The following is a 24,172-nucleotide window of genomic DNA, read 5'->3' on the forward strand; positions in this document are numbered from 1 at the left end:
TACATGCAGCAGAGCTCATCTGGGCAGCGCAGGTGCGGTCCATGCCCCCCTCATCTGGCCCAGGGCTACCCCCATTATGTTCAGCATGGCACCAAGCCCCACCCGCTTCCACCCCTGCCCATCCTGGCCCTGGCCAGCATGCACAACTTCCCAGTGAGGCTGCAGTCACCTGGATGCTGCTTGGCTTCCCCCCCGCCCAACTGCCAAGTCCTCCTGTCCCTGCTGCACTAGGCAGCTCCTGCCCCAGCATATGGTGCTCCAGCTCCAGGTTGCCTTCCACCCACTCCACCAGCCAGGTGCAATGAGCAGCCACATGCAAGTGGCTAAATGAGTAAAAGATAGCCTGGAACTGGAGCCCTGCATGCCAAGCCAGGAGCTGCCTGGCTGCAGTTTTCCCCCTGTATGGAGTGAGGCAGCAGGGGCAGAAGAGGCAGTGGAGAAGTAGCTTGAGGCTGAGCCATTGGCAATGTGTAGGGGGTGCACATGGGTGCACGTGCACCCCCGAGCGTGGCAGTGCACCTCCTGCGGAAAGGCACCACCGACACTGCTGGTGGTGCCTATAGGCGGTCACTGCTTGCCACCCCCCATTTCCCCACCAATGGTGTCTACGTGGGGTCTGTAAATTGCCGCTGGCCACCACCACCGGCATCTGATCAGCACTCACCACCGCACTGACAGTATCACCAATCGCCTGCGGGAGCTCACTGTGCCCCCCCAGCCACTGGGGGCGTGTGGCATTCATGAGCTGAGCTGTACCTACGTAACTGCAGCTGCAATGGGAGCAGCCCTGCTAGGAAGATGTGTGCACTGGCCAGGGCTGGGGCTGTCTGGCGGGCGCAAGCAGGAGGGTGGCCCAGGGTGCCCCAGATGGGAGCAGATGGGGCTCAGTCCTATGTGGAGCCCCACAGGGGGCAGCTATGAGTTGGACCCAATCAACTGGTAGACCCACACCCATGGGCTGGATCTAATCAGTTTGCAGGTCAAATCCAGCCCACAGATCGTATTTTGCCCACCCCTAATCTAACCCCATGGAGCACAGGCTCTGCATGGACTTTCACGTTTCACCTGAAAATTCTCTATGCACCTTCAGTTTTGCTTCCGCAGGTACCCTGAATCAACAATCTGAGCAGCTAGGCAGAAGGTAAGTGCCTAAGCCTGACTCGAGTCCAGAAACAAGGCAATGCTCTACACGTCCTCCGAGGGCCTAAATTCAGCAGGTGTGCTCTGAGCAGGCTTAACACACCCACAGGACCAGGCCTTAAGATGCAGTTAGGGCTGCTGGAAAAGTTGAGCAACTAAGTCTTTACTGGATTTAGGCCCAAGGAAAAAAGTTTACTATGGAGTAAGTGCAGCTGTACTATGAAAACAGTGCGTGCATGCAAGCACGCATGCACACACACACTCACACACACACTGCAGGGCATTTTCTTCTTCCAGTGGATTCATTAACAACCCCCACCCCCAAAAAAACAAAAAGATCTTCAGTTACAAGTAAAATGCAGGTTACGGTCTTCTTTTCTTTCCCCACATACTGATAGCTTCCCAAGCAAAATTACACTGATTACATATGGACTCTAGCTTGGAATGATATGAGAATATAAATCAAATTTCAGTTTCAAGAACTATAAACAAAGTTCCTAATCCTAACATTCCACAATTCAATTCTAGTAAAAGAACATATCAAATGATACTAGGAAAGAGGGACTATTTTCCAGTTTGAGGTATTTTTAGAATTAGTGATTATTTGATTTAAAAAATAAAAAGGAAAGTATAAGTTTACATCACTTGCTTTTATTTTAAAATTTCAAGTTAAAAGAAATCAGAAAGTTTCAGTTCAGGTTATTTTGGGTAGTCTTTTTTTGCAAGACTCAAAACCCGAGGAGTCATGTAATTCGTTCATTTTTTTAAATCATTTTTGTTCTGTATCTATAAATGTGATGAGTCTCTGATATGGTAGTAGCTAGGAAGCCCAAATACAAAGGATGTGAGCATGAGAATCGGAGACATTGAGTGCCTGCTTAACTTTAACTGTGAAATTAGGCTAAGTGCAAAAAATGCGAAGTGTAATAGTGAAAAGTGAATTAAATAAAAACCAAATAAAGGAAAACAATGGTTTTCAGCCTTTTAATTTAGTGTTGCTACCACTATAATAGGGAAGTTATCCATGCCTTACCTGCAAATTTCATTTTGTGGAGTAATGTCTTTCACAGATCCATGACATTCAGCCTCTGCTCTAAGTAGCCTTGGAGGCAAACCATACCTGTCAGTGGCTGGAGAGGTATGGCTCCATCTTTGAAAAACCACCAACTGAGATTTTTATAGCCTGAGAATTCTCTAACTATTCTACACCAGTAGGGACAAGTAAGCAAGTATTAAGACTTAATATAACAATAATACAGAACAAACTGAGTGCCAATGATCTCCCAATTAACAGCCTATTGCAGGGCGGACTGGGCCTATTGCCTTCATAGGTTATAACTCAAGAAGGGATGTTTTTAAGTAAGGCATGGATAGAAATTTTCCTATTCTTGTAATGTGCTCCACAGATCTATGACATTGGAGTTTCCACAAAAGAGTCTGCAGAGAACTATACAGAGTTAATACAGAAAGACGTAACCCTTTGTCAACGGTTACTAGTATATTGAAGGAATGAGCATTTGTGTACTGAATGTGGCAGCAGATGACTGGCTTTCCAGCTCACTGACTCTGGAGAAGGTATGAAGATCCAGCCCCAATATTCAGCATACAGCCAATTTCTTTCATAGGCAAATTCAAGATAGGCAAAATTACCACTCTTACTTCACTCCACAGCCTGCATACAGGGCTGTCTAACTAGTGGCCTGCTTGCAACCCATGAAGGGTCCTCCTTGTGGCCCCCGGACACCTACTTAGCTGCTAATCATCCCATTGCTCCAGCTATAGCAGCAGCTAGGGCCTAGAGACCTTCCCTCCCTTCTCTGGTTTCCATTTCCTACCCCTGCCCCAAGGAACAGGACAGCAAGGCATGGTGCAGGTTGTGGCCTTGGTGTCTGTGCAGCACAGTGCATATGCAGAGCTAGTGGCTGGGGAGCTTGGATGCAGCCAAAAGAGAATGCTGAGGCCTTACAATACAAGAAAGAAGCAAATATACTGCTGGGAAACTGGCAGATTTCTGTCATCATGACCAACTTGAGGTCAGTCGAACCTTGCGATCCTATTAGATTGAGCACAGTAGATGGATGACACTTTTGTTTGGATCAGATCTCCAAAGATAAGCCTTGACCCCTTTGAATATCTTATCACCCTCAGTTTCCAGCAGTGATGGTAACACTATAGACCGGCTTATCTTTTGAAATGCCCAACTTGAATCAGTGATTTAATCATCTATATCAGGGGTTTTCAACCTTTTTTGATCAGTGTACCCCCAGCAGCTGGACATAGAGCAGGGGGCGAAGGGGGTGGTGCGTGGCCAGATGCAGAGTGGTGGCAGCTGCTGCATGTGAACTTCCCCCTGCATGACAGCACAGGATGGTGTGTGGCAGTGCTGTCCCCACCCACCCATGTGTACCCCCTAAGGCCTTCTCAACTATCCCCTGTTGACAACCCCTGATCTAGGTGACTCAAGGACTTTTTTTGCAAATGGGGCGCAGCTAGTCTGTGGCACACTCTGGATCAAGGGATGGATACTTGGATCTCTCTCTGGTTGACAAGATGCTATTAACACTTCAGTACTTTCCCAAGCATTTGGTAATAGGTCTAAACTATGTGTTGTACTCTGAAAACAGAACTTAGGAAGCAGCTGCAAGCTTAGGTATCTATAAGCCTACTTGTTGTCACATTAGTTGCCCTTTGTTGATGGCAACTAATGTGGATCATAAAACGTTCACCTTTAATATTGATTTCCTCATGGATCTGCTAAGATTAAGAACTACTCTGGCTTTCTGATACTCAGACAGGGTGGATTTGATTCAAATCACTGTTCAGGAAGCCTCAATTTAATCACTGTTTCCTACAAAACATGCATTCTTTTTGTTTGATATAACCGTAATACATATTATTCACAACTCAAGAGGTAAATGTAGGTTTCATTCTTAGAAGGTACACACTATACATTTTAAAGCAGTGATTCATTTTGATATTTTTTCAGATTAATTTTGCAGCTACATCAAAAAACTGAATTATTATTTGGTTATTTTATTTACCAAAGTTAATTAAAGCAGATAGTTTGCCTCCAAAGACTTTGCAAGAACCTCTAATTCACTAGATTAATCATGGATATTTGAGGGATATTTTTGCTACGCTGTATTAGGACGACATCAAATGAGTGCTGCAGCCATATGTTATTAGCTTGGGGCTTCCTTCACTTTCTTCTAGATTTTTTCTCATCTTTGATTTCTTTTCTCTTTTACAGCCTGGCAAGCTTGCTGCCATGACAGGTTTTCCCTTCTACCAGACTATTCATTCTCTCACTAGATCGCAAATCAATGGAGAGACTGTACTTAGAAACTTACCCTCAAAACTTCAGGAATATTCTGCTCAAAATGTTTCTCTTTTGTTTCTACTGCTCTTCCCTCCTTGCATTTATCTCCAAACTCCTCCTTGCCCAGGTCTACTCCACCCTGCAACAATCCACTATTCATTTAACTTCTTGAAAAACTTTACACTTTGAGAGAGAGAGGTAAGGGCTTGACTGTGTACACTAACTTGCAGAGTGACAATAGGACTGATGGGTAGGTAATCAGGTCTGTTATCTCTCATCTCCATATATTGCTATTAACAAGGATGTTTTCTCTGGAGACACAAATCCAGTTTGAGAACTGAAATTAATCATCACAGAAATGCTTAATAGGATCTTCTAAACTGAGCACAGAGTCCCATTGGGTAGAATGGTTTTCTATAATCTTTAAGAATCTATAGAAGAGCCTCTGGGAATCCCATGAGATTGGGCCCCTAATATAGTCCATGGCCTGCTGTGACCTATTTATAAAACTTTTCTTAAAAGGTTACATGAATATATCATCTCAAATAGTATATAATTAAGAAGTTTTAAACCCTAGTACATGATGATATCTTTGAGCGCTAACATATCTTAAATTAAAACTATCTTTATATAGGTTTATTGTTCTTTAAAATAATTTTAACCAAAACAAATACAACTACATTTTTAAAAAAATCTGTTTTTAATTTTTTCTTAAATTGTTGATTTTTATCCACCCTGCTCACAGACTAGGAAGAGTACAAGTAAAAACTTGGTTTTCCCACAGAAACATGCATTCTACTGTTCCCATTTCTAGGGGGATCTAGGATGGCTGTCTGTATGCTCCAATTTTTCCTGTGTCTCAGGGTATGATTTTTTGTTTTGTTTTTAAAACATGGACATGACATAGGGTCAGCCTATTTCAAATGAGGGGCAAAGGCTCCAAATCAGAAGCTCCCCTCCACGCTCCCCTATAATTCAAACCCTGGTCTTAGGGTACATGTGGCACTAGGAATGAGCTGATCAACCTGAGACTGTGACCAGACACTACCTGAGCTATTAAGAGGCTGATTGGGGATGCATGCTATACAACAGAGAAAGGAATTAGACCTAAAAGGAGAGTTTGGAAAGGGGGCCTTTATGCAGGGCAGTGAGGATTGGTTCCTAATGCTGCAACAGTTGCAGTAAAATGACTGAAGCAGCTTCCCAGCCCATTAGGGCTGCAAGCAAGGTTTCATCAGCTAGACAGAATTTTTTTCTGTCCTGATATTTGCCTTACCCTATGCTTTCTCTGCATTGGAAGAGACCACTAGCCTGCTACTTCCTTGGAGCTCTCTCAGGGACAGCTTAGAACAGTGGGGTCCAACTTTTTGGGCATATATGCAACAAATTAAGCTCCATACCATGGCCCCCAGGCAACTCCAATCCCCCTTTCCTGCCTGATCTGCTTCCCCATTTTTGGTTCTCTTCTCCAGTCTGCCACGTGCCACACAAAGACTGCCTGTGCAACTTGTGGCAAAAGTCCTCCTGGCTGAGGCAACAGTCTACAGAAAACTGCAGGGTTTGGGCATCTGAAAGGAGAGACAGATTTCAATTCCATCAACAATCTGCAGGGAAGCTCAGGAGGCATGATCTGGCTCTTCATCTTAACATTTGCACATTTGAGAACTGTGGGTTGCAATGATAGACAAAAGGGGGAAAATTGTGTGTGGAAAATGAAAACCCTTAAAAAAAAGTTGGATTAACTGCCCAAAAGCCTCTTAACAATTTCTTTGCCTATTTGCAGCTGAAAAAGCAGATATAAAACTAGCAGTGTCTCAGAGTTGGAGGCACTCCTCCCCTGCCACCAGTTAACAGGTTTGGTTTGTTTTCAAGGCTGCCTGGAGTAGAAATCTAAAGGCATGCATTAGGGATCCCAACACACCCTTATTCATAAGCAAAAAGCTTATTCACATTCAGTTGAAGGAAGAAAAAAGCTTGCTGCTTTCATTAAAACATGAAATATTTTATTTATTACCTATTTCCTTGACATTCAGAATCTCCAATGCCCAAAAGATAGATTGAAAAGTTATGTAAATGCAGAGATGACATACCTGTGCAACATAACAAGTAAGCTTAATAGACACTGTTATGGTCTATAAAATGTTTACAATCAGCTTAACCTTTAGCACTGTTACTTCCTTTTTGTCTCTTGTTGTAAACTGTCCGGTTCCCTCTACACAGTACAGGTATTGCGCAATTACCTGGTTAACTGCGCAATTACCTGGAGACTAGCCACACGTGTGACGTACCTATCACACAATAAAAAGCTCCAACCAGCTATAAACTTGTACCTCAAGAATGTGCACTAACTGTATAGCTGGTTGCCTTCAAACTTCAATTTACATGTGTAGCATGGCCTCCCCTGCAGCTGGGAGCACCATCAGCTAACTCCCAGACACAGGAGTCCATCACGCCCAGTGCAAAACCTCTGAGCCCTAGACGATCCCCATGCCCCAGTGGTGCAAGGAAACCCTCATGGCTAGAGGATCACTGCAGGGATACATGGGGCTCGCAGCTATAGGAGCCTGCTTCTTGTTAGTGCAGGGGAAGCCAGGGATCAGACTCCCCCCTACCCAGCAATCTAATGTGCGATCCTACAACCATGCCTCTGCACGATTGTGTGAATTGCACGTTAGATCCCAATGCACCATAAAATCTCCCCTCTGTCAGCTTTGTTCAGCAGTTAGTTTTAGAAAAGCCTATCAGACACAAAGAAAGCCCAACATCCCCCACTCAAGTTATTGTGATTAAGACAGATTGACATTAAGGTATTGCAACTTTCAGCACTTTTAAGAAGTCACCCAACTTTTGATGTATAGCATATCACAATTCATATATAACTTTTTAGAATAAGTGTTTTGCTTTAATAAGTAAGGCATCTTGAGAACAACATGAGCCATGCCTAACAGATGAATGGTTGTGTCACCAACAGTATAAGAATGTTAGAAGGAACTGTCTTCTTCAGCTTTTTACTTACTCTAGGCAAAGTTTTGTGCTCCAGACTTGCTCCAAATGTTTTTTCCATCCATTCCTTCAAAATTGGTAATACTGTACCACCTAATCTGTACCTAGAACGTAAAGAGTCAATGTTCATATTGGCTCTTTTTAATACGATTCCCTGGAGTTTGTTATGAATTTTCTTGATGGAATTAGTTATTTAACTATTTACATATTTCCAAGAAAAGAATGGCTGAATCAAGAGAAAGTGCATGTAAGCTTAAGGTGTGAAAAAACTCAGCTAGACATTCAAATAATTGACAGTTTGTGGTTTGGGTTTTTTTTTGTTTTTTTACAGAATTATGTAAAAAGTGACAACTCCAATTAGTACATGTACAGGACTCAGTTTTAATGAATATTTGCATGTTTAATTCTTTAGCAATGCTTTTAACAAATAACTGAATAAAGTAATATAGACAAACTAGATACAATTCTGAAAAGAGGAATAAAAGTCACAGAAATAAGAGGTTAAAGCTAGACTACAGAAAACTCAACAAAGAGAAAAGAGAATAGAATACAGTCCTTCCTTCTAGTGGCTACAAGAGAAACAACTTTGTGGCTGCTCTTCTAAAGCAAAAAGAAACAGCAACAACCTCTACCTATGCAACAAAGCCACTCACTGGAGATAACCACCATGAGGAAAGGAGTGGATCATATTTGCTTCAAACTTGACATACACAGAAAAGGCAAGGGAAAAAGTACAAAACTTTTTCCTTGTACCTAAGAAAGAGAATCACTTTTCCCTGGAATGGTAAAGGGTTATCTTCAGCCATTTCTACACTGCCTCTGAGCAGACCATCTGGGACTGCTGCCAAAAATGATACTGTCTACTCACCTTTCAGTGCACACTAGAGCTCAGAAGTTTGCCAGAGTAACTGATGCAGAGCTCATTAGCTGAAACTTAACCAGCAAAGTGATTTGCTAATGGTTTACAAGATATTTCAAACTAAAAAACACTCAAGTACTGTATGCAGACTAAACCTTAGGGGACCGTTAGAGATTACACAATCAAGTCAATTTCAAATGGTCATTGTTTAGGAGATCTTTGGAGAGTACTAGTTTTTATTAAGGCATAATCCTTGATAGTCCTTGCAAAGAATTAAATCTTCACTGAAGGGTTGTTACCAATCACACTCATAAGGAGGGGCTTAACCTTCTGGGAGCCAAAACCCAGCAGCAGGTGGTTAACAGTTAATAGCCTGCCTGGCTAAAAAAAAGCTGGAACTGATGTGCAACTGATGACTAGTAATGAGGGTGGAGTCACAAAGCTGATAAGAGCTCCAGGAGCAGAGCACAAGGGAGAGAACAGAGGAGGCTGTGGTGCTGAGGCAGACTCAGACTCTAGTTTGACAGGCAAAGCCTGAAAACAGACCTTGCCTGGCCTTGATAAGGAACCCCGGTGAGTGACCTGCTCACTATACTAATTAATACTCAATTACACAATTCTAAAGATTGTTAAAATTAAAAAATAAAACAGTCTACACTATAGAATGAGCACACACAAAAAAAGAGATCTTTCAGAGGTTGTCAAACCATGCAGAGCTTTAAAGTACTTTTTTTGAAAACTAAATTCACATATCAAACTTTCATTTCAGTGGGGATGGCTATGTCAAATTACCTTTTTCCTGTGAATTCTACTTGTCCCTTCTTATTGAATATGAACTTGGAGTCATTATATCCCCATCCATTCCACTTCAGAAGTTCTTGCCTTAAAGAGAAAAAGATTTTAATGAAACAAGTCAGTAGACCAAGTTAAAGATGACTGTAGATTTTACAGAAGTTTAAAACGAACTCTTTCACTTATAATTAAAAAAATTAAATACACATCACAAAATGAATTGATCAAAAAGCTTCCTATCTTTACAGTATGTAAACTTGTATAATACATGATACTGTATACTAATACTGTTCGCTTCTATAGCATGTATGAAAACTGAGTATGCAGAAACTAGTTTTATAAGCAAAACCAGCTGTAACCATAATGTGTATTATAAAGTTTTCAAGCAAGGAAAAGAAAATAAAGATTATAATGATGGTATGACAGCCTTGTGGTACTAGATCCCGAAGGTGATACAGCAACAGGGAATTCTAAATTTAAAAAAGTATAAACGTAGGCATAGCCAATGCATGGGGGGGGGAATGGGACACGTGCCACCCCTGACAGGGCTGCCGCCAATGGCATCTGCAGGTGCCCCCCAGACTCAGGAGGCACCAGTCACCATTAATATTAGGAGTGTCAAGCTTACCCCATGCCACAAACCAGATGCATCAAGGCCATCCTTGGATTGCCCCCGTTACTGATGGCCACAGGGCCCTTAATTCTTTTTTGGGGGCAAGGACTACTGCAAATAGCCTGGTGTACTAGGGGCCCCACAGGTCAGAGGGAAAAGCTTCATGCATGGATCTGGTCTGCGGGCCCCATACTTGACACCACTGGTTTAATACAATTAGTTTGCTTAATTAATGAACACGTATAGCAAAAAAACTTGAACTTTGCTTTTAGAAGCACCGAAAGTGACAAGAATGAAATGCTAATTTTAACCTTCTAAGGTTAAGATCAAGCGTAGAATCTAATATAGGAGCAAAGAATTAACATACCACACCTATAACTGTGGAATACTCTTTAGAACAGTTCCTTTTGACATGAACTTTTTCCAAACCTCAATGTCTGAATTTTTTTCCTTCTTAGTGATATTATTGTATTTTTACTCCTAGTCTATTTTCTCTCTCTCATTCACCCAAAACCCCCAGGAGTTCCATTATCTCACTTGCATCCATAACTAAACATACTAATTGAGATACCTGGAGAATTCTACTTAATCAAATTACATACCTTAAACTCAGTTATGAACCTTAAGTTCTTTTTATTTTAACTTTTAAAATACTTTTAAAACTTTTAGCTATTTTGCCTCACAGAAGCAGCACAGATAGTCAGCTGCTGAACCAGGCCATTGGTCTGTGAACTTGCAGCCACAAAGCTTTAAAAGAATTAACAGTTGCAGTCAATCCAAAAAGAGTTAACAACTAAAGAGGAACGGAGACAAGCATCCAATCTCTTAAATACTACTCATTCATAAAATGTGGCATGCAAAATCAGCTTCAAAAGGATGTTGACTGGTTATGCCTGGGCCTTCCTATAACAGCAGTAAGAATAACCTGACTTATTATGGCAATAGCCTTAGTTTTAGATGCACCTGGCTTACTTGCAATATATTTTCTTCAGAACACAATACCTGTAAGATTTTGAGTTTCCTCATAAAGAACTCCTCCCACTTGAATAGGGCACGCTTTTAAAAAGCAGCAGTGAATTAGTTAGACCTGGCTCCGCGGCATCCGGATAGATTGGGTGCTTCAGCAGGGCTTTTTGGCACTTTTGTCCAAAAGCTGATTCAATCAGATATTAGATAAAAATGCCAAAAAGCTCTGCTGAAGTGCACAATCTATACAGACACTGGGTGAGCCAGGTTCATCTAACACGATGGCTCTTCTGGGATGTGGTGGGCTGGGTGTGGGGGCATGCAGAGTTTAAAATAAAGCACCATTTTTTCTTGTTTTACATCTATAAGCAGCTATAGCTCCTAACTGCAAAAAAAAATCAGGCCTAGAACAAGGATTCATAAAAACTTACCTACGACCAGAATGCCTCTATAGTTAGTTAGCACATGGTTCCTGGCTACGGCCCGAGAATTAACTGGCTGTGTGCATTAGTCAGTCTTTTGTAACCCAAACAGCACTGTGCAGGCTTGGCCTGGCAGATTGCTTATCACTCTAAAAGGTACGTTTATGATCATCCCAGCAAAAAGCAACCTTGTCATGGAACTGAACAAATGCCAGTTGGTGAGATGAGGCTCTCTAAGGCATTTGTGCAGCCTTAAAAACTGCTAGTTTAAAGACTCTGAATCCAAAGATTGAGCCCTCTTGACTCCTGCAAAACGTAGGTAAAACTTAACAACTTGTAAATTTGTTGCACATGGTCAGATAAGGGTCCAGGTGCTCTGGCAAGCTCAGATCTCCAAGTCTCATTCAACAAGCCACACTATCTTCTGAAAGGCCGTGCCATGTGACAGTCGCATGAGAGAAAAAACAGTGTTTGTTTAGTGTTTAAGGAAAGGTTCAGCACCATGGAATGAGACAGCAGCATTGGAAGAGACATGTACAATTGGAGAAGGGCCAATATAGTGCCCGCCCATCTTTAAGAAAGGGAAGGAGGAGGATCCAGGGAACTATAAACTAGTCAGCCTCACTTTAGTCCCTGTAAAAATTATGGAGTGGCTCCTAAAGGAATCCATTTCTAAGCACTTGGAGAAGAAAAAGGTGATTAGGAACAGTCAGCATGGATTCACCAAGGGCAAGTTATGCCTAACCAACCTGATTTCCCTTTGACAAAATGACTGGTATTGTGGCCTCAGGAAGAGAAATGGCTGTGATATACCTTAACTTTAGCAAGGCTTGATATGGTTTCCACAGCACTCTTGCAAGGAAGATAAGGAAGTATGGGTTGGATGAATGGACTGTAAGGTAGATACAGCCTGGATCATCGGGCTCAACAGGTAGCGATCAATGGCTAGATTTCTAGCTGGCAGCCAGTATCAAGTGGAGCGCCCCAGGGGTCAGTCCTGGGGCCAGTTTTGTTCAATTTCTTCATTAACAATCTGGAAGATGAGATGAATTGCACCCTCAGCAAGTCTGCAGATGACACCAAGCTGGATGGAGTAGCAGATATGCTGGAGGCATACCTACACTATCTGGAAGGTAGGGCTAGGATGCAGTGACCTGGACAAATTGAAGGATTGGGCCAAAAGAAATCTCATGAGGTTCAACAAGGACAAGTGCAAAGTCCTGCATTTAGGATGGAACAACCTCATGCACTGCTACAGGCTTGGGACCAAGTGGCTAAGCAGCAGTTCTTCAGAAAAGGACCTGGGGATTAGTGGACAGTAGGCTGGATATAGGCCAGCAATGTGCTTGCCGCCAAGAAAGCTAACAGTATACTGGGCTGCATTGGTAGAAGTACTACTAGCAGATTGAGGGAAGTGATTATTCCTCAACTTAGCACTGGTGAGGCCACATCTGGAGTACTGTGTCCAGTTTTGGGTCCCACACTACAGAAAGGATGTAGACAAGTTGGAGTCAGTCCAGTGGAGCAGCAAGAATAATGGTGAGGGGCTGGGGCAGAGGACTTTGAGAGGCTGAGGGAACTGGGTTTATTTAATCTGAAGAAAAGAAGATTTAAGGGGGAATTTGATAGCAGCCTTCAACTACCTGAAGGGGGATTTCAAAGACAGTGGAGCTAGACTGCTCTAAGGTCAGATGACAGAAGTACCAGTGGTCTCAAGTTGCAGAGTTGCAGCAAGGGAAGTTTACATTTGATATTAGGAAAAACTCTCTCAGTGGATGTGGTGGGAAAGCACTAGAACAGGTTACCCAGAGACAGGGTGGAATCTCCATCCTTGGAGGTTTTAAGGTCCAGCTCAACAAAGCCCTAGTATGATCTAGTTGGGTTTGGTCCTGCTTTGAGTAGGGGGTTGGACAACGTGACTTCCTGATGTCCCTTCTAACCCTAATTTTTTATGATTTTATGTAGATGGCTGGGTTCTTTACTAGGTTCTACTATAGGTTTGTATCACACAGGGCTAATTGCTAAAAACAGATTTAAGACAGACATCTCCCTGAGGTCTGCAAACTGAACTCCATAGAGTCTTAAGGTAGACTGTCTTATATTTAAAGAGAAGGTAGGGTATGGTTGTACTGTAGACCAATTCACAGATATGTAAGATTTATTAAGCAACAGCTCACTTTATCATATGTTATGAAAGGACTTCCAGGGAGCAGGGAACAGTGAACAGGCCTAGGACTCAGACTTGAAGCTTACTGCTGACTGTTTGACCAAGCTGCTTATTAAAGTTGTAATTTATACAACTTCTAGAACAGCTCGAGTATTTTGCTCTACCATCTTACACAACAAATTTAGACTATTTTGGTGACTTGGTATAGAGAAATGGGGGTGTGGGGAAATAGTGATGAGGATTAGACAGGGAATGGGGTGTCTAGAAAAGCAGCAGATGAGGGCCACTGGCATGCTTACTGCAATTCATTTAGATTGCAACTGAACCTTTGGATAGCAGCAGCAAGTGGGAGGTGTCCCCTACACTCATAATTCCCTGTTAATGGACTTGCAGACGATATGTATTACTAAACAAGGGGAAGTGAGGACAGAAAGTTCTATATGCTATAGGCCAGGGATAGGCAACACCTGGCACATGTGCCAATTAATGGCACGTGGAGACAATTTTCCTCAGCACACTAGGAGGTTTGCAAGGAAATTGTTTTAAAATTTTTTTTTAAGTTCCTGCTCTTGACTGGAGCAGCCACAGGTCCCAGTGCCACAGCAGGCACCAGAAGCAGAGTCAAGACAATGTAGGCAGGACTGCTGTTCGTGTTCTGCTGATCCCTCCCCCTGTACCCAGCCTGTGCCCTCCAGCCCACCCCACTCCCCAGAGAGAGGCTGTGGGTGGCAGAGACTGGGGCCCAGGCAGGCACTGCAGAGGGCTTCCGGCTGACTTGGCCCCAATCGCTGCCCATGGCAGCTGCTACCAGGGAACAGAGGGCTCCCGCAGCTGGGCCCCCGCATAAAGGAGCTGGAAGCAACCCCCGAGCCCAGAGGCCTGCCTCAACCAGGCAGTGCCCCTTGCAGGCAGGGCAGCTGTCGCCCATCCCCACAGAACTGTGCAGGTTAGGCCCTACCCTGGATGCCACTGGGCATACCTGCCCACCCATCACGGCTTAAGTTTACAGAGTCCCAAGACAGTCCACACTTCCCTCCTGTCCCCCACTCTCCTCTGGCTGCCGCCTTCCCAAGGGCCCAGTGGGACTGGCCTGCCTGCGGTGCCTCTCCCCATACCACCCAGCCCTGGCGCTTTGTGCCCTCTACCAACGCCCAGGTGGAACAGGGCATCTGTCTGTCCCAGCCTTGGGCCTACGGTCCCCCTACTCCTGGACCACTGGGAAGTCATCAGTGCCTCAGCCCTGGTGGCTGCTGCTGGGGTGCTGCTGCCTTAGACCAGCAGGCCTGAGCCACAGTCAGTAGTGGTGGGAGATGTGGGGGCAAGGGACACACCCTCTTTTCTTCCTTCTCTCTCATCACAACATGCTCAAGTACAAAAAAAACCCAACATAACAACAAAGGTAGTATATGAAGTTTCATTTATTGTCACCAGGTTTAGAATTTTTTTAAAACCTGGTATTTACTGTATTTGAAAAAAAAAAAAAAAGCAACATTTATGATTATTACCTATATTAATATGCAGTGTCCTGCCATGTACCCCCCACCCTGGTTTTGTTTTTCCAGCAGGCTGTCACTCTGGCACCTTACAAGATAGACATTTCAGCTTTTCCAGCATTTGGGTCAAAAACATTGGCTACCCCTGCCACAGGCAAATGGCACTTAACCCGTTCTCTGCAATGGTGACCCCTTGGTAGTGCAACTTTCACCAACAAAGGAAATTGATACAAATTAAAGCGAAGTTAACTGCATGTCCCATGTTCCTGGGGCTCTACCAAAACACAAGTTAAAAGTCTGAAACTCAAATTTAGAAAAGTAGGCAAGGCAGAGTTGGCATTTCCCATGCAACATAATTCTTTGTCTCAGTAGGAACAGGAGTATTTTACTTCTCCCCAAATCAAAATCCTTATTCTTTCCCTGCACATCACAAATACAAATCAACGTTCCTACAAATCCCACCACTTCCCTGCTTCCAAATTTCTGGATCTGTAGTGGTGGTGGTTGGAGGAAGAAGATGGGACCTTGCTCTGGTCAGACTGTGCCAGATTGCACTCGTATACCAACCCAACCACAGAATTCAGCCCACAAGCCAGCTCTGAGCCACTCATCCAGCCAGATAACTTAAACACTAGTAACATATAAATTATAAAATAATGAAATAGTTTGGGAAACTCAAATTTGAGACTTAAAGGTATTTTTAAAGTTGATCTTGACCAGGGATTATCTGTTTAATAAGTATTCATTTGTTATGATATCACAAGGATTAGTTAAGATATGCAGAAGCCACAGTATCAAGGCATCACAGAACTTCAAGTTTTAAGCTCTGGACTGAAAAAAAAAAAGTAAGGACTGAAATAATAAAACCGAATACTTATGTTAGTTGTATGACATAATATCTGATTCTGCAGATCTTTGATAAAAGTTCCTTTCTTCCCACACTCCAAGAGTTATGTAGAACCATTATACTCATGACCTCACTGAAACCACCTGTGGGGGTCTTTACAATCTGAAGAGTGCAAAATAAGACGAATCACCAAAGTACATCATATCTACACTGTATGCATGTTCAATTCTTAAAAGCTTTATCTTTGAAAAGACCGCAACTACATAATAGATTAATGGCCTTCACATTTGTATTACACATGTAAACAAAGACATTTTAGTGTGAAGTACCAGATACCACTCAAAGGTTTCCTTGCCATTTTAAACAACGGCATTATTTACATGGTATTCTGAAAGGAAAATCTGCTTTTAGACATTGCTTCTATACAAAGCCTGAAAGAAAACAAGTACCCATAGTAAGTGTTAATGCATAATAAATATGGCATTAAGCCAATCTAAATATTTCACTGTTAAGATACTATACTAAAAGCAAATTTGAGTTATTCATTTTTTAAAGGTCTTGGATAACGTTATTCTTGTATATTATATGAAGTTGAGTCACCAACTAGGTTCTGTTTTTTACTCCCACCGCAACATTGTAGCTTGCTCTACAATGATAGTGACACTGGAAGACATTCACATTATAGCATAAAAATGCTGCTTTATGCCCTGAAATGTTAAGAGAAAAAATGGTGCCTCATAAGTGCAAAACAACCACAAGGTGGCAGTATACCACTATCGCAGCCTAATGTGAATTCATAGTTCTTTATTAGAAACAGAGATTTTAACCCAAGGATGACAAGTATACATATATTTTTCTTTTAAAAAGTAAAACAAAAATAAATTCTGCTTCCAGTCTGCCTATTTGGTTCAGCTAAAATTACAAAATATTCTTATATAATTTAATGAAGTGGCATTAAAAAAAATTGCGTTTACACTTCACTCTGATAACTGCTCTTTTTTACTTTAACTACTAGAATAATATCTCTAGGTGTTGTTATTCTACTGCTCCTGTCTGGACTTATAGACAGAGACCAAATTCAGCTAACGTTAACTAAATACTTGCATACTATTCTGACATGCCAAGATCTTTTAGGTCATGGAGTCTCACTCTCCATTAGCAATGGGAAACATAAAACCTGAATGAACTGCCCTGTTTTAAATTCATGAGATTTAAAGGGGAAAAAAGAAAGAAAGAAAAAGAAAACCATGGTTCAAAAACTTAATCAGATGCAACATTAAGCAAGGATTTGAAACCAGTTTGAAAGGGTTAATATTTTACTCACTTTGGTTAGTCAAAGCAGGCTGTACACTGATTATATGTACAACACAGCAACAGTAATCTCAAACTGAAATGTGTACTGTATGGTTGCTGCATGCATCAAGTCTACATCCCAACCCCTCTGCCTACTGTTGCAGCTAGAGCTACCTTTTGTGTGCAAATCTGAATGCACAAAGCATTAGCTGCAGTTTTGGTACCCAAATCCCCTTTAACTACTGTCGGGTAGAGAATCAGACTGCTGGCAGTGGGAAGTAATGTAGGGATATATGAGCCAAAGTAGTGCCCCCTCTCCCAAACCCAGGTATTTTATACATTTTACTTTAGTCATAAGATGAGTCAATGACATAAGCCCCTAAATGCACATTCACATACTGTTTGAACAGAATTTCATTTTAAAGAAGCAGATCATAGTGTCCCAAATGTTCTGCACCAAGCTGTGTTCTTTCATTTAAAAACTGTTTGGTACCAAGCACAACTTCTTTTCTGCTTACTAAGCTCTGTTGGGTACATCCTGATCCTCCCAGATCTTCAAAGCTTCCAGGAAGTTCTAGCAGTTAATCCTTTCTAGATGTCCTAGTTAGGCCTTAGCCTCTGGCTCAGCTAACACATGCAGTATGCCAGAGTGACCCTGCAACTGTACGCATGGAGCCTGAACCATCTCCAGGGGCAGCGCACTCCAGCCGCAGCCTTGTGCAGCACACAGCTGGTCTGGGGCACATGCTACATGTGGCAACTGTACCAGGCTTGCTCTGCATGCTGGATCTCATATACAGGGCCAGGCAATGGGCCCAACTGGAAACAGCCCACATCTCATACACCATGTGCCCTGGACAGGCCCTACCTACTTTTTGTGGAGCTTGTTCTGGTTCCAGCCCCTGCACCCCTATGCATCCCACATCAGACAGGCTCACAAAGCAGCACTGCTGGCCAGATGATAGGACTTTAAGGACCAAATCTTTGACAACCCTCCCCCACCCCCAAACACTATATATATAAAAAAAAAAAAAAAAAAGAGAGAGAGAGAGAAAGAAACTAGCATTTTTTTTTAAATGGACCCTGACATTCAACTTCAGTCATGAATATTTTCTCTGATCTCTTAAAACACTTAAATAAAAATAAGCTGATTCCTGTATCATGGAAATTCAGTACAAGAGAAATAATGGAGGAAAACAGATCCACTAATTTGAAAAAGTTCTAACTAAATTTTTTTCGAGAGACTTAGATAAGTGGGAATTTAGGTTCCGGTTGCTTTCATTTAGCACCAAGATGTATATTAATTATAGAGCAGTAGCTAGAAGAGACTTCTGGGGGTCATCTAGTCCAACCTCTTGCTCAATGCAAAATTATCCCTACTTAAGCCACCCCAGACAAGTGATCATCTAATCTGTTCTTAGAACTACAAGTAACCCTTACCCACAACTATAAGGAACAATCCCCCAAAAACCCATCAAGAGGATCTTAGCTTTCCACAGATAAAGCAGGGGGACCAGGGCACTGTCAATGTCTTGCCACTGGTAGGACAAGTAGTAGTCTATTGAACTACACTCAAAAGATCCAGGAAGACTACCTCCCTTGCTACAGAGCAAGGGAAAACCTCTCACACAGTTCTAACCAAAGCTGACAAGTGGTCTGACCCTGAGCAGAGGAGCAAGAAAACCCTCTAGCTAGAACCCAAGTGGATTAAGAACAAATAAAAAATTATTTTAAAAAGATTTTATGTAAATTGATCCTTCTGATTTTTATTTAAATTATATTTTTTCTTTTTAAATATAAACCATCTTAAATGACATTTGAATTTAATACAACATAGCCTAGATTATACTAAATGTGTACCTTATTAAAATAATTTAAATAAAATGTGTTAAGGAAGCACTACTAACAACTCCAGAGTTGAAGTCTGATTTTCTTCTATAAGGCAGGGGTGGGAGGTGGGAGGGATGGGGAATGGGACGCACTTAACTTTTGAGATCAAACTTTAAAAAAAAAAAAAAATATGGCAAGATTGTTTCATGGTTTAGGGGCTTGACCCTGCAAGGGATGCAGGCTCTACATTACTGAATACAAAGGATCAACAAAGTTATTACCAAAACCTGCTCTTTGACTCCAGCAGACAACCATCATGTACTCCTCAAATCAGGATTACTGACTTAGCCCACTTGGATGGTATCAAACTCTTGTTTTATTCTCTACCCGAGCTCATTAGCTCAGCTCTCAAATTACGAATATTTATGATTCTGCCTCTAACGGAGGCTTGCTCTCTAGCTCAGTAACTACCAACTCCCTGCTTCACAATGGTTTAGGGTTTTTCAGTTAAATGGACTTTACTGGTCCCTTTACACATGAAGTTAATATTTACATCTTTGTACAAGTGCTCTATTAGTGTTTCTAAACTAAAGTACTACAGCACAAGGCCAAGGGGTTGCAATAGCACACAAGTCAGGGATTGTTGGGGAGCAGGAGCTTTTTGCTGGTTTGTTTTTCGGTGGGGAGGTGGGAGGAGAATAAAGAATGCGCTGGTTATAAGCACAGGAAAAAGGAGTCTTGGTTTATTCCTGATTTCTTGTGTGAAGGAGGGAGAGGAAGCACAGTAAGAAGCAGTGTGCACAAATGACCAATGCTGGGCTCACGACAGTGTAGAAAGAGGAACACAATGTTCTGTGGAGCACAGACTAAAAAAAAAGAGAAAAAAAAAAAAGAAAAGAAAGCTTTTCTTTCTTTCAATCAATCTAGTCTTGATTTTAACATCTGGAAATGTTTGTGTTCATAATCTAGTGGATATGCTAGTTTGTGCAAGTATTTGCTATACATTTTTAATATTACCCCAAACTTCTGAAACAAGATTTACTGTTCAGTGTAAGCAAGTATACATATAAGCCCTAGTTAAAGCTATTCTGTGCAAAATAAAGTTTATTTTGAAATTCATAAACTCCAATTAATTTTTTCCCCCCAAGCTGTTTTATACTGATAAATTAAAAGGTTTAAATAGAAGATTATTTAATAAATCATAGAAGTTTTTTCCCCTATAGAACTGGGTTTGGAAAAATTGCATCATTTAAACACTGGTTAAAACATCTGCTGTAGGAGGCATCTTTAATTTATAATCTTATTTTAAGTAATGCACTGTTTAACCATTTTGTTACAGGGTCCAGTTTAGATGCAAGGAATTATGAATGTACATCATCTGCAACTTCAGACTCATCTACTGGTACTACCAACAGGACTGCAACTAAACAAGCTCAGATAGTGAATCTGTACCTGTATCTAAAAGAGCGACTTTCTTCACTATCATCAAGTAAAATGATGGATGAGCTCATAAATCGGAAACAGCAAAGTCCAGCTGGTTCATTTATGCAGTAGTGCATGTATGCAGAAAGTTCTCCTTTCGTCTTGTTCAGAACAAACTTTGCACTGGCATGGTTCAATCAGTACAACCAGATTACAATCCACCCAGCAAAATATATTGCTGGAAGGCTTCTGCATACAGTGCATAAGAAGGAAACTGAACAGTGTGTAAAAAAAAACACTGAAAATAAAAGGGTTCATCAAAGTCTTGAAGGATGGAGCAATGTACACAACAATCCATTAATATGCGCTTGTGTGACAACAGAAGATGTTTCTGAGATGAACAATCTCAATTGATGCATCAGGAAATGCTCAAACAGCAGAATATTTAGAAGTAGATGTAAAAGCTACAACAAACTGTAAACAAAAAGTTGTGTCACATGTGTAGTTTTGTCCCAGATAATGCTGCAAATGTAGCCAAGATTAAAAGAAATGTAGAAGACAATGAAGCAAACCTGAAACTTACAACATATGGGTGCAGTTCACATTTGACACCTTTTAGCCAAAAATTTAAATACTCCAGAAATAAAGGAAAACGTTGTTGAAATTGCAAGGTATTTCCATAACAACCAGTTTGCCTCAGTTTCACTGAAGAGAGCTGGGGGATCCAAGCCAATGCTCTGTATGACAGAATTCAGTGGTTGACTGCTTTGAGCTATTTATTAAGAACTGGCCTTTCTGATGACTATCTGTGAAGAACATCATGACAAAATTGATGGAAGTATCAGCTAGAGTAGTCAACGTGGGACTAGAAAGAAGAGTAGAAGATATGTTGAATACATGAAAACTGATTTCCATAGCCTTGGACAAAATACTGAAAGATTGTTGCTGTATTGCAGATGCTGTTGAAATTTATAAAGAACCCCAAGTAATATTAAAGCAAGGAATACCCAATGGCAAAGTTAAATTGCATACAGTAAATAAGGATGCACCAAGCACAATATTCTTAACACAAAAAGTACCAGGCTTAACCGTCCAAGAGGAAAATGTTTCTATGACATAGGCATCTACTTATCACACATTAATCATGTCAAGCATAATAAGTTTCAGCGCTAGAGGTGAACCATTGAAGCAGTACACATTTGCTGATGTGTGGGATGTTTTAAAGAAAGTAACACCACTGAACTGGTGAAAGTCACTAGGAAAGCACCTGGCCGCAGAGTTTGTTGAAGTGTTACACTAGCTTTTACCAGAAGTAACCTCTTCTGCAGGTGCAAAAATATTTTTTTTTCCATGCAGACCGATTAAGTCAAAGACAAGAAATCAACTGGGAGTTGAAAAAGCGGGAAAACCCGTTTTTCTCTCCCAGTTTATGAATAAAAAAAAAAATGGGAGGTGGATGAGATTTGAGTCCTAAACACTTGAAAGGGGGTTAAAATGTTCAAAATGGCTTAGGTAAAAAAAAGGACTCATTCTAAAAGAGAATTGGACAACTAGGAACTTAAACTGACTTCTACCTAGACATTTTAGAAAATTTTCCCTAGAATGGCTTGAAATAATTGGTTTAATTCACTAACCACAGTTCATATTTCTAAAAATATAACAATTAATACTAGTACTTAATAAATTAGTTGTGAATGTTCTGTATACAGAAATTTTTAAAATCAAAACATGCAAATTTATTATATTAAGTGCTGGTTTTGTGAGTTCAATTAAATTCCAGTTGCCACATTAATGCAGCTTGATACCAATATGAGCAAAGTTAATCATCTAGTGAATAAGAAATATACATTTCACCATTTTTGCAACATACTAAAATGTCGTATTTTTAAGAATCCAACTGTTAAGCTATATATTTTTAAATAAATATATCTAGTTTGCATACCTAAGAAATGTATATACTAAATCTACTGTTAAAACTGTATTCCATTGTAAAGCAACATTTTAATTCTTACAGTAACCAATGAAAAAGCACCTTTCTTTAACAACAAAAAATATACACAATAGGAAAATTGATAAAAATTAATTATTTAAAATCAGACCCGCCCCCTTGAAGCATCAGCACAAGACAAAATCCCCAGCCTCAGACAAGGCATTTTTTACATGTGGTTCCAAAGCAGTGCAAGACTCTTAATTAATGAGCTGCGCTAACTAAATGCACCTGGCACTGCATCAGAAACAGGTGCATTAGTGGTGTGATGCATGTCACCGCTGAGAAAATGGCAGCAGTCCACTTTGCACTAAAGCGGACAGAACGTATTTTAGTTCAAAGCGCATCACCGCCATTTTCTCTGTACCAGATGCATGCTGTGCCACTCATGTATGTCAATTTACGCGCTCGATTTCCAGGGCACCAGAGCAGACTCCCCACATGTATGTAAGTGCCCCCAATGCTTCTACTTCCAAATCATGCCTAACCAATGTTTATCCAATCACCTACACCAAAATGTTTTAAAGGAGAATCACTGTGGGGCTAATTCTCCCAAACTTGTGGCCTGCAGAAGGCATTATTACAGGCTTGCCCATTAAGTGGTGGGGAGAGTCATTTTCCATTGAGCAAGTGGATCCCAGAATGAAACTATGGAGGGAGGGGAAGGGGGACGTAGGCAAGGAAGACTTGACAAATTTTGATTAGTAACTTTCCACATAGCACAGTAACTACAAATTTTTCCATGTTAACTTTACTAAGAAGTAGAAGTTACTCAGCTTCACGGTAGGGTTGAGCATTGTACATCTGCTCCACTATTACTACAGAGTAAAGTAAGTTTGCTATGTAGGAAATACAAAATGCATCTGCATTTCGTATGTGTACCTAAAAATTTTGCTGGCTTAATCAGTTTTTCAATTAATCAACTACAGTTAATACTACCATTCAATACACCATTTAATTGCAAGTGTGAAACATGCTTTGATAAAATTTGATAAAGTTGTTTTAGAGAACTATTTTGAACATCGGAATTGCTACCTTAATGCAGTTGCTTGATATTAGTTTGTTAGCTAGGAAATGAGCACTATATCCACCTCCATTTTTTAGCATGCTAAGGACTGTCAATGATTAAAACTTGCAACTATAAAGTAAGTGTATATAGCTATAATGTACCAGATCTATTATAAAGACTATTTTATTGTAAATCTACATGTTTTAACGGTTATATTAATTAGAGGTACACCAATATATCAGTTACATCAGATCAGGACCAATAACAGGAAAATTAATATTATCAGCAGTTGGTTTTTTTGGTCAATAATGTCACTGATAAATGCCATCTGCAAGTATGTAGTTGCAGCATGCAGTGTGGCAGCTTGGAGACCAATGTCTTGCCAGTATGTCGGGGCAGGGGGGTGGAAAGAGGAAGGGAGGAGCAGTATGGGGAGCAAATTGAGTCCCCCACAGTGAGAGAAGGCATGGGATAAGGGCAAGTGCTACCCAGCCTGGGCAGGGCATGGGACAGAGCCATAGGTGGTTCATCTGGGGCACATGGGGGGGGGCAAGAAGAGGGGTTGGGAGGGGGGCCACCTCCGCACTGCTGAGTGGCCTCCTGAGGGAGGCATGGGGGGCATGTGCCCCCGTGGATGTGTGTGGGGTGAGGGCAAGCTGCCTGCTGCAGGCTCAGGGCCAGGGGCTGCACTGGCTTTTTGCCAGCAGGGGAGCAGTGGCACTGAGGGGCAGGGGGGCTATAGGGAATTTTGGTGGGGGCTATAGCCCAGGCCCCCCCCCCTGCTTGGGGCACTGCACTGTGCAGCAGCTGAGCCCACCTGCCCCGACCCACCCCAAGCACAGCCCTGGCCCAGCCCTCCTGCCAGGAAAAGACTGGTGCAGCCTCTACCCCCAAGACCACAGCAGACAGCCCACATTTCCCCCATGCACAAATCTGGGGAGCCACATGTCCCCCATGCCTCTCCCAGGGGTGTGCACAGAGGCAGGGAACTGCAGCCTCCCCCACACACA

At 41.6% G+C, this 24,172-nt stretch overlaps 1 protein-coding gene across 1 annotated transcript in view; it reads right to left on the reverse strand.

Moving 5' to 3' along the window:
* AGPS (alkylglycerone phosphate synthase) overlaps window positions 1–24,172 on the reverse strand; it is a 129,096-nt gene that overhangs the window by 89,361 nt on the left and 15,563 nt on the right. The window contains exons 2-3 of the mRNA XM_019554267.1: window positions 9,114–9,203; window positions 7,476–7,566 (exon numbers count right to left, since the gene is read on the reverse strand). Of these exons, the coding sequence (XP_019409812.1) occupies window positions 7,476–7,566; window positions 9,114–9,203 (181 nt within the window). The remainder of the gene's footprint in view (window positions 1–7,475; window positions 7,567–9,113; window positions 9,204–24,172) is intronic.

The sequence above is a fragment of the Crocodylus porosus genome, unplaced genomic scaffold (genome assembly GCF_001723895.1).
Source record: "Crocodylus porosus isolate Cpor-Errol unplaced genomic scaffold, CroPor_comp1, whole genome shotgun sequence".
Taxonomy (NCBI): Eukaryota; Metazoa; Chordata; order Crocodylia; family Crocodylidae; genus Crocodylus; species Crocodylus porosus.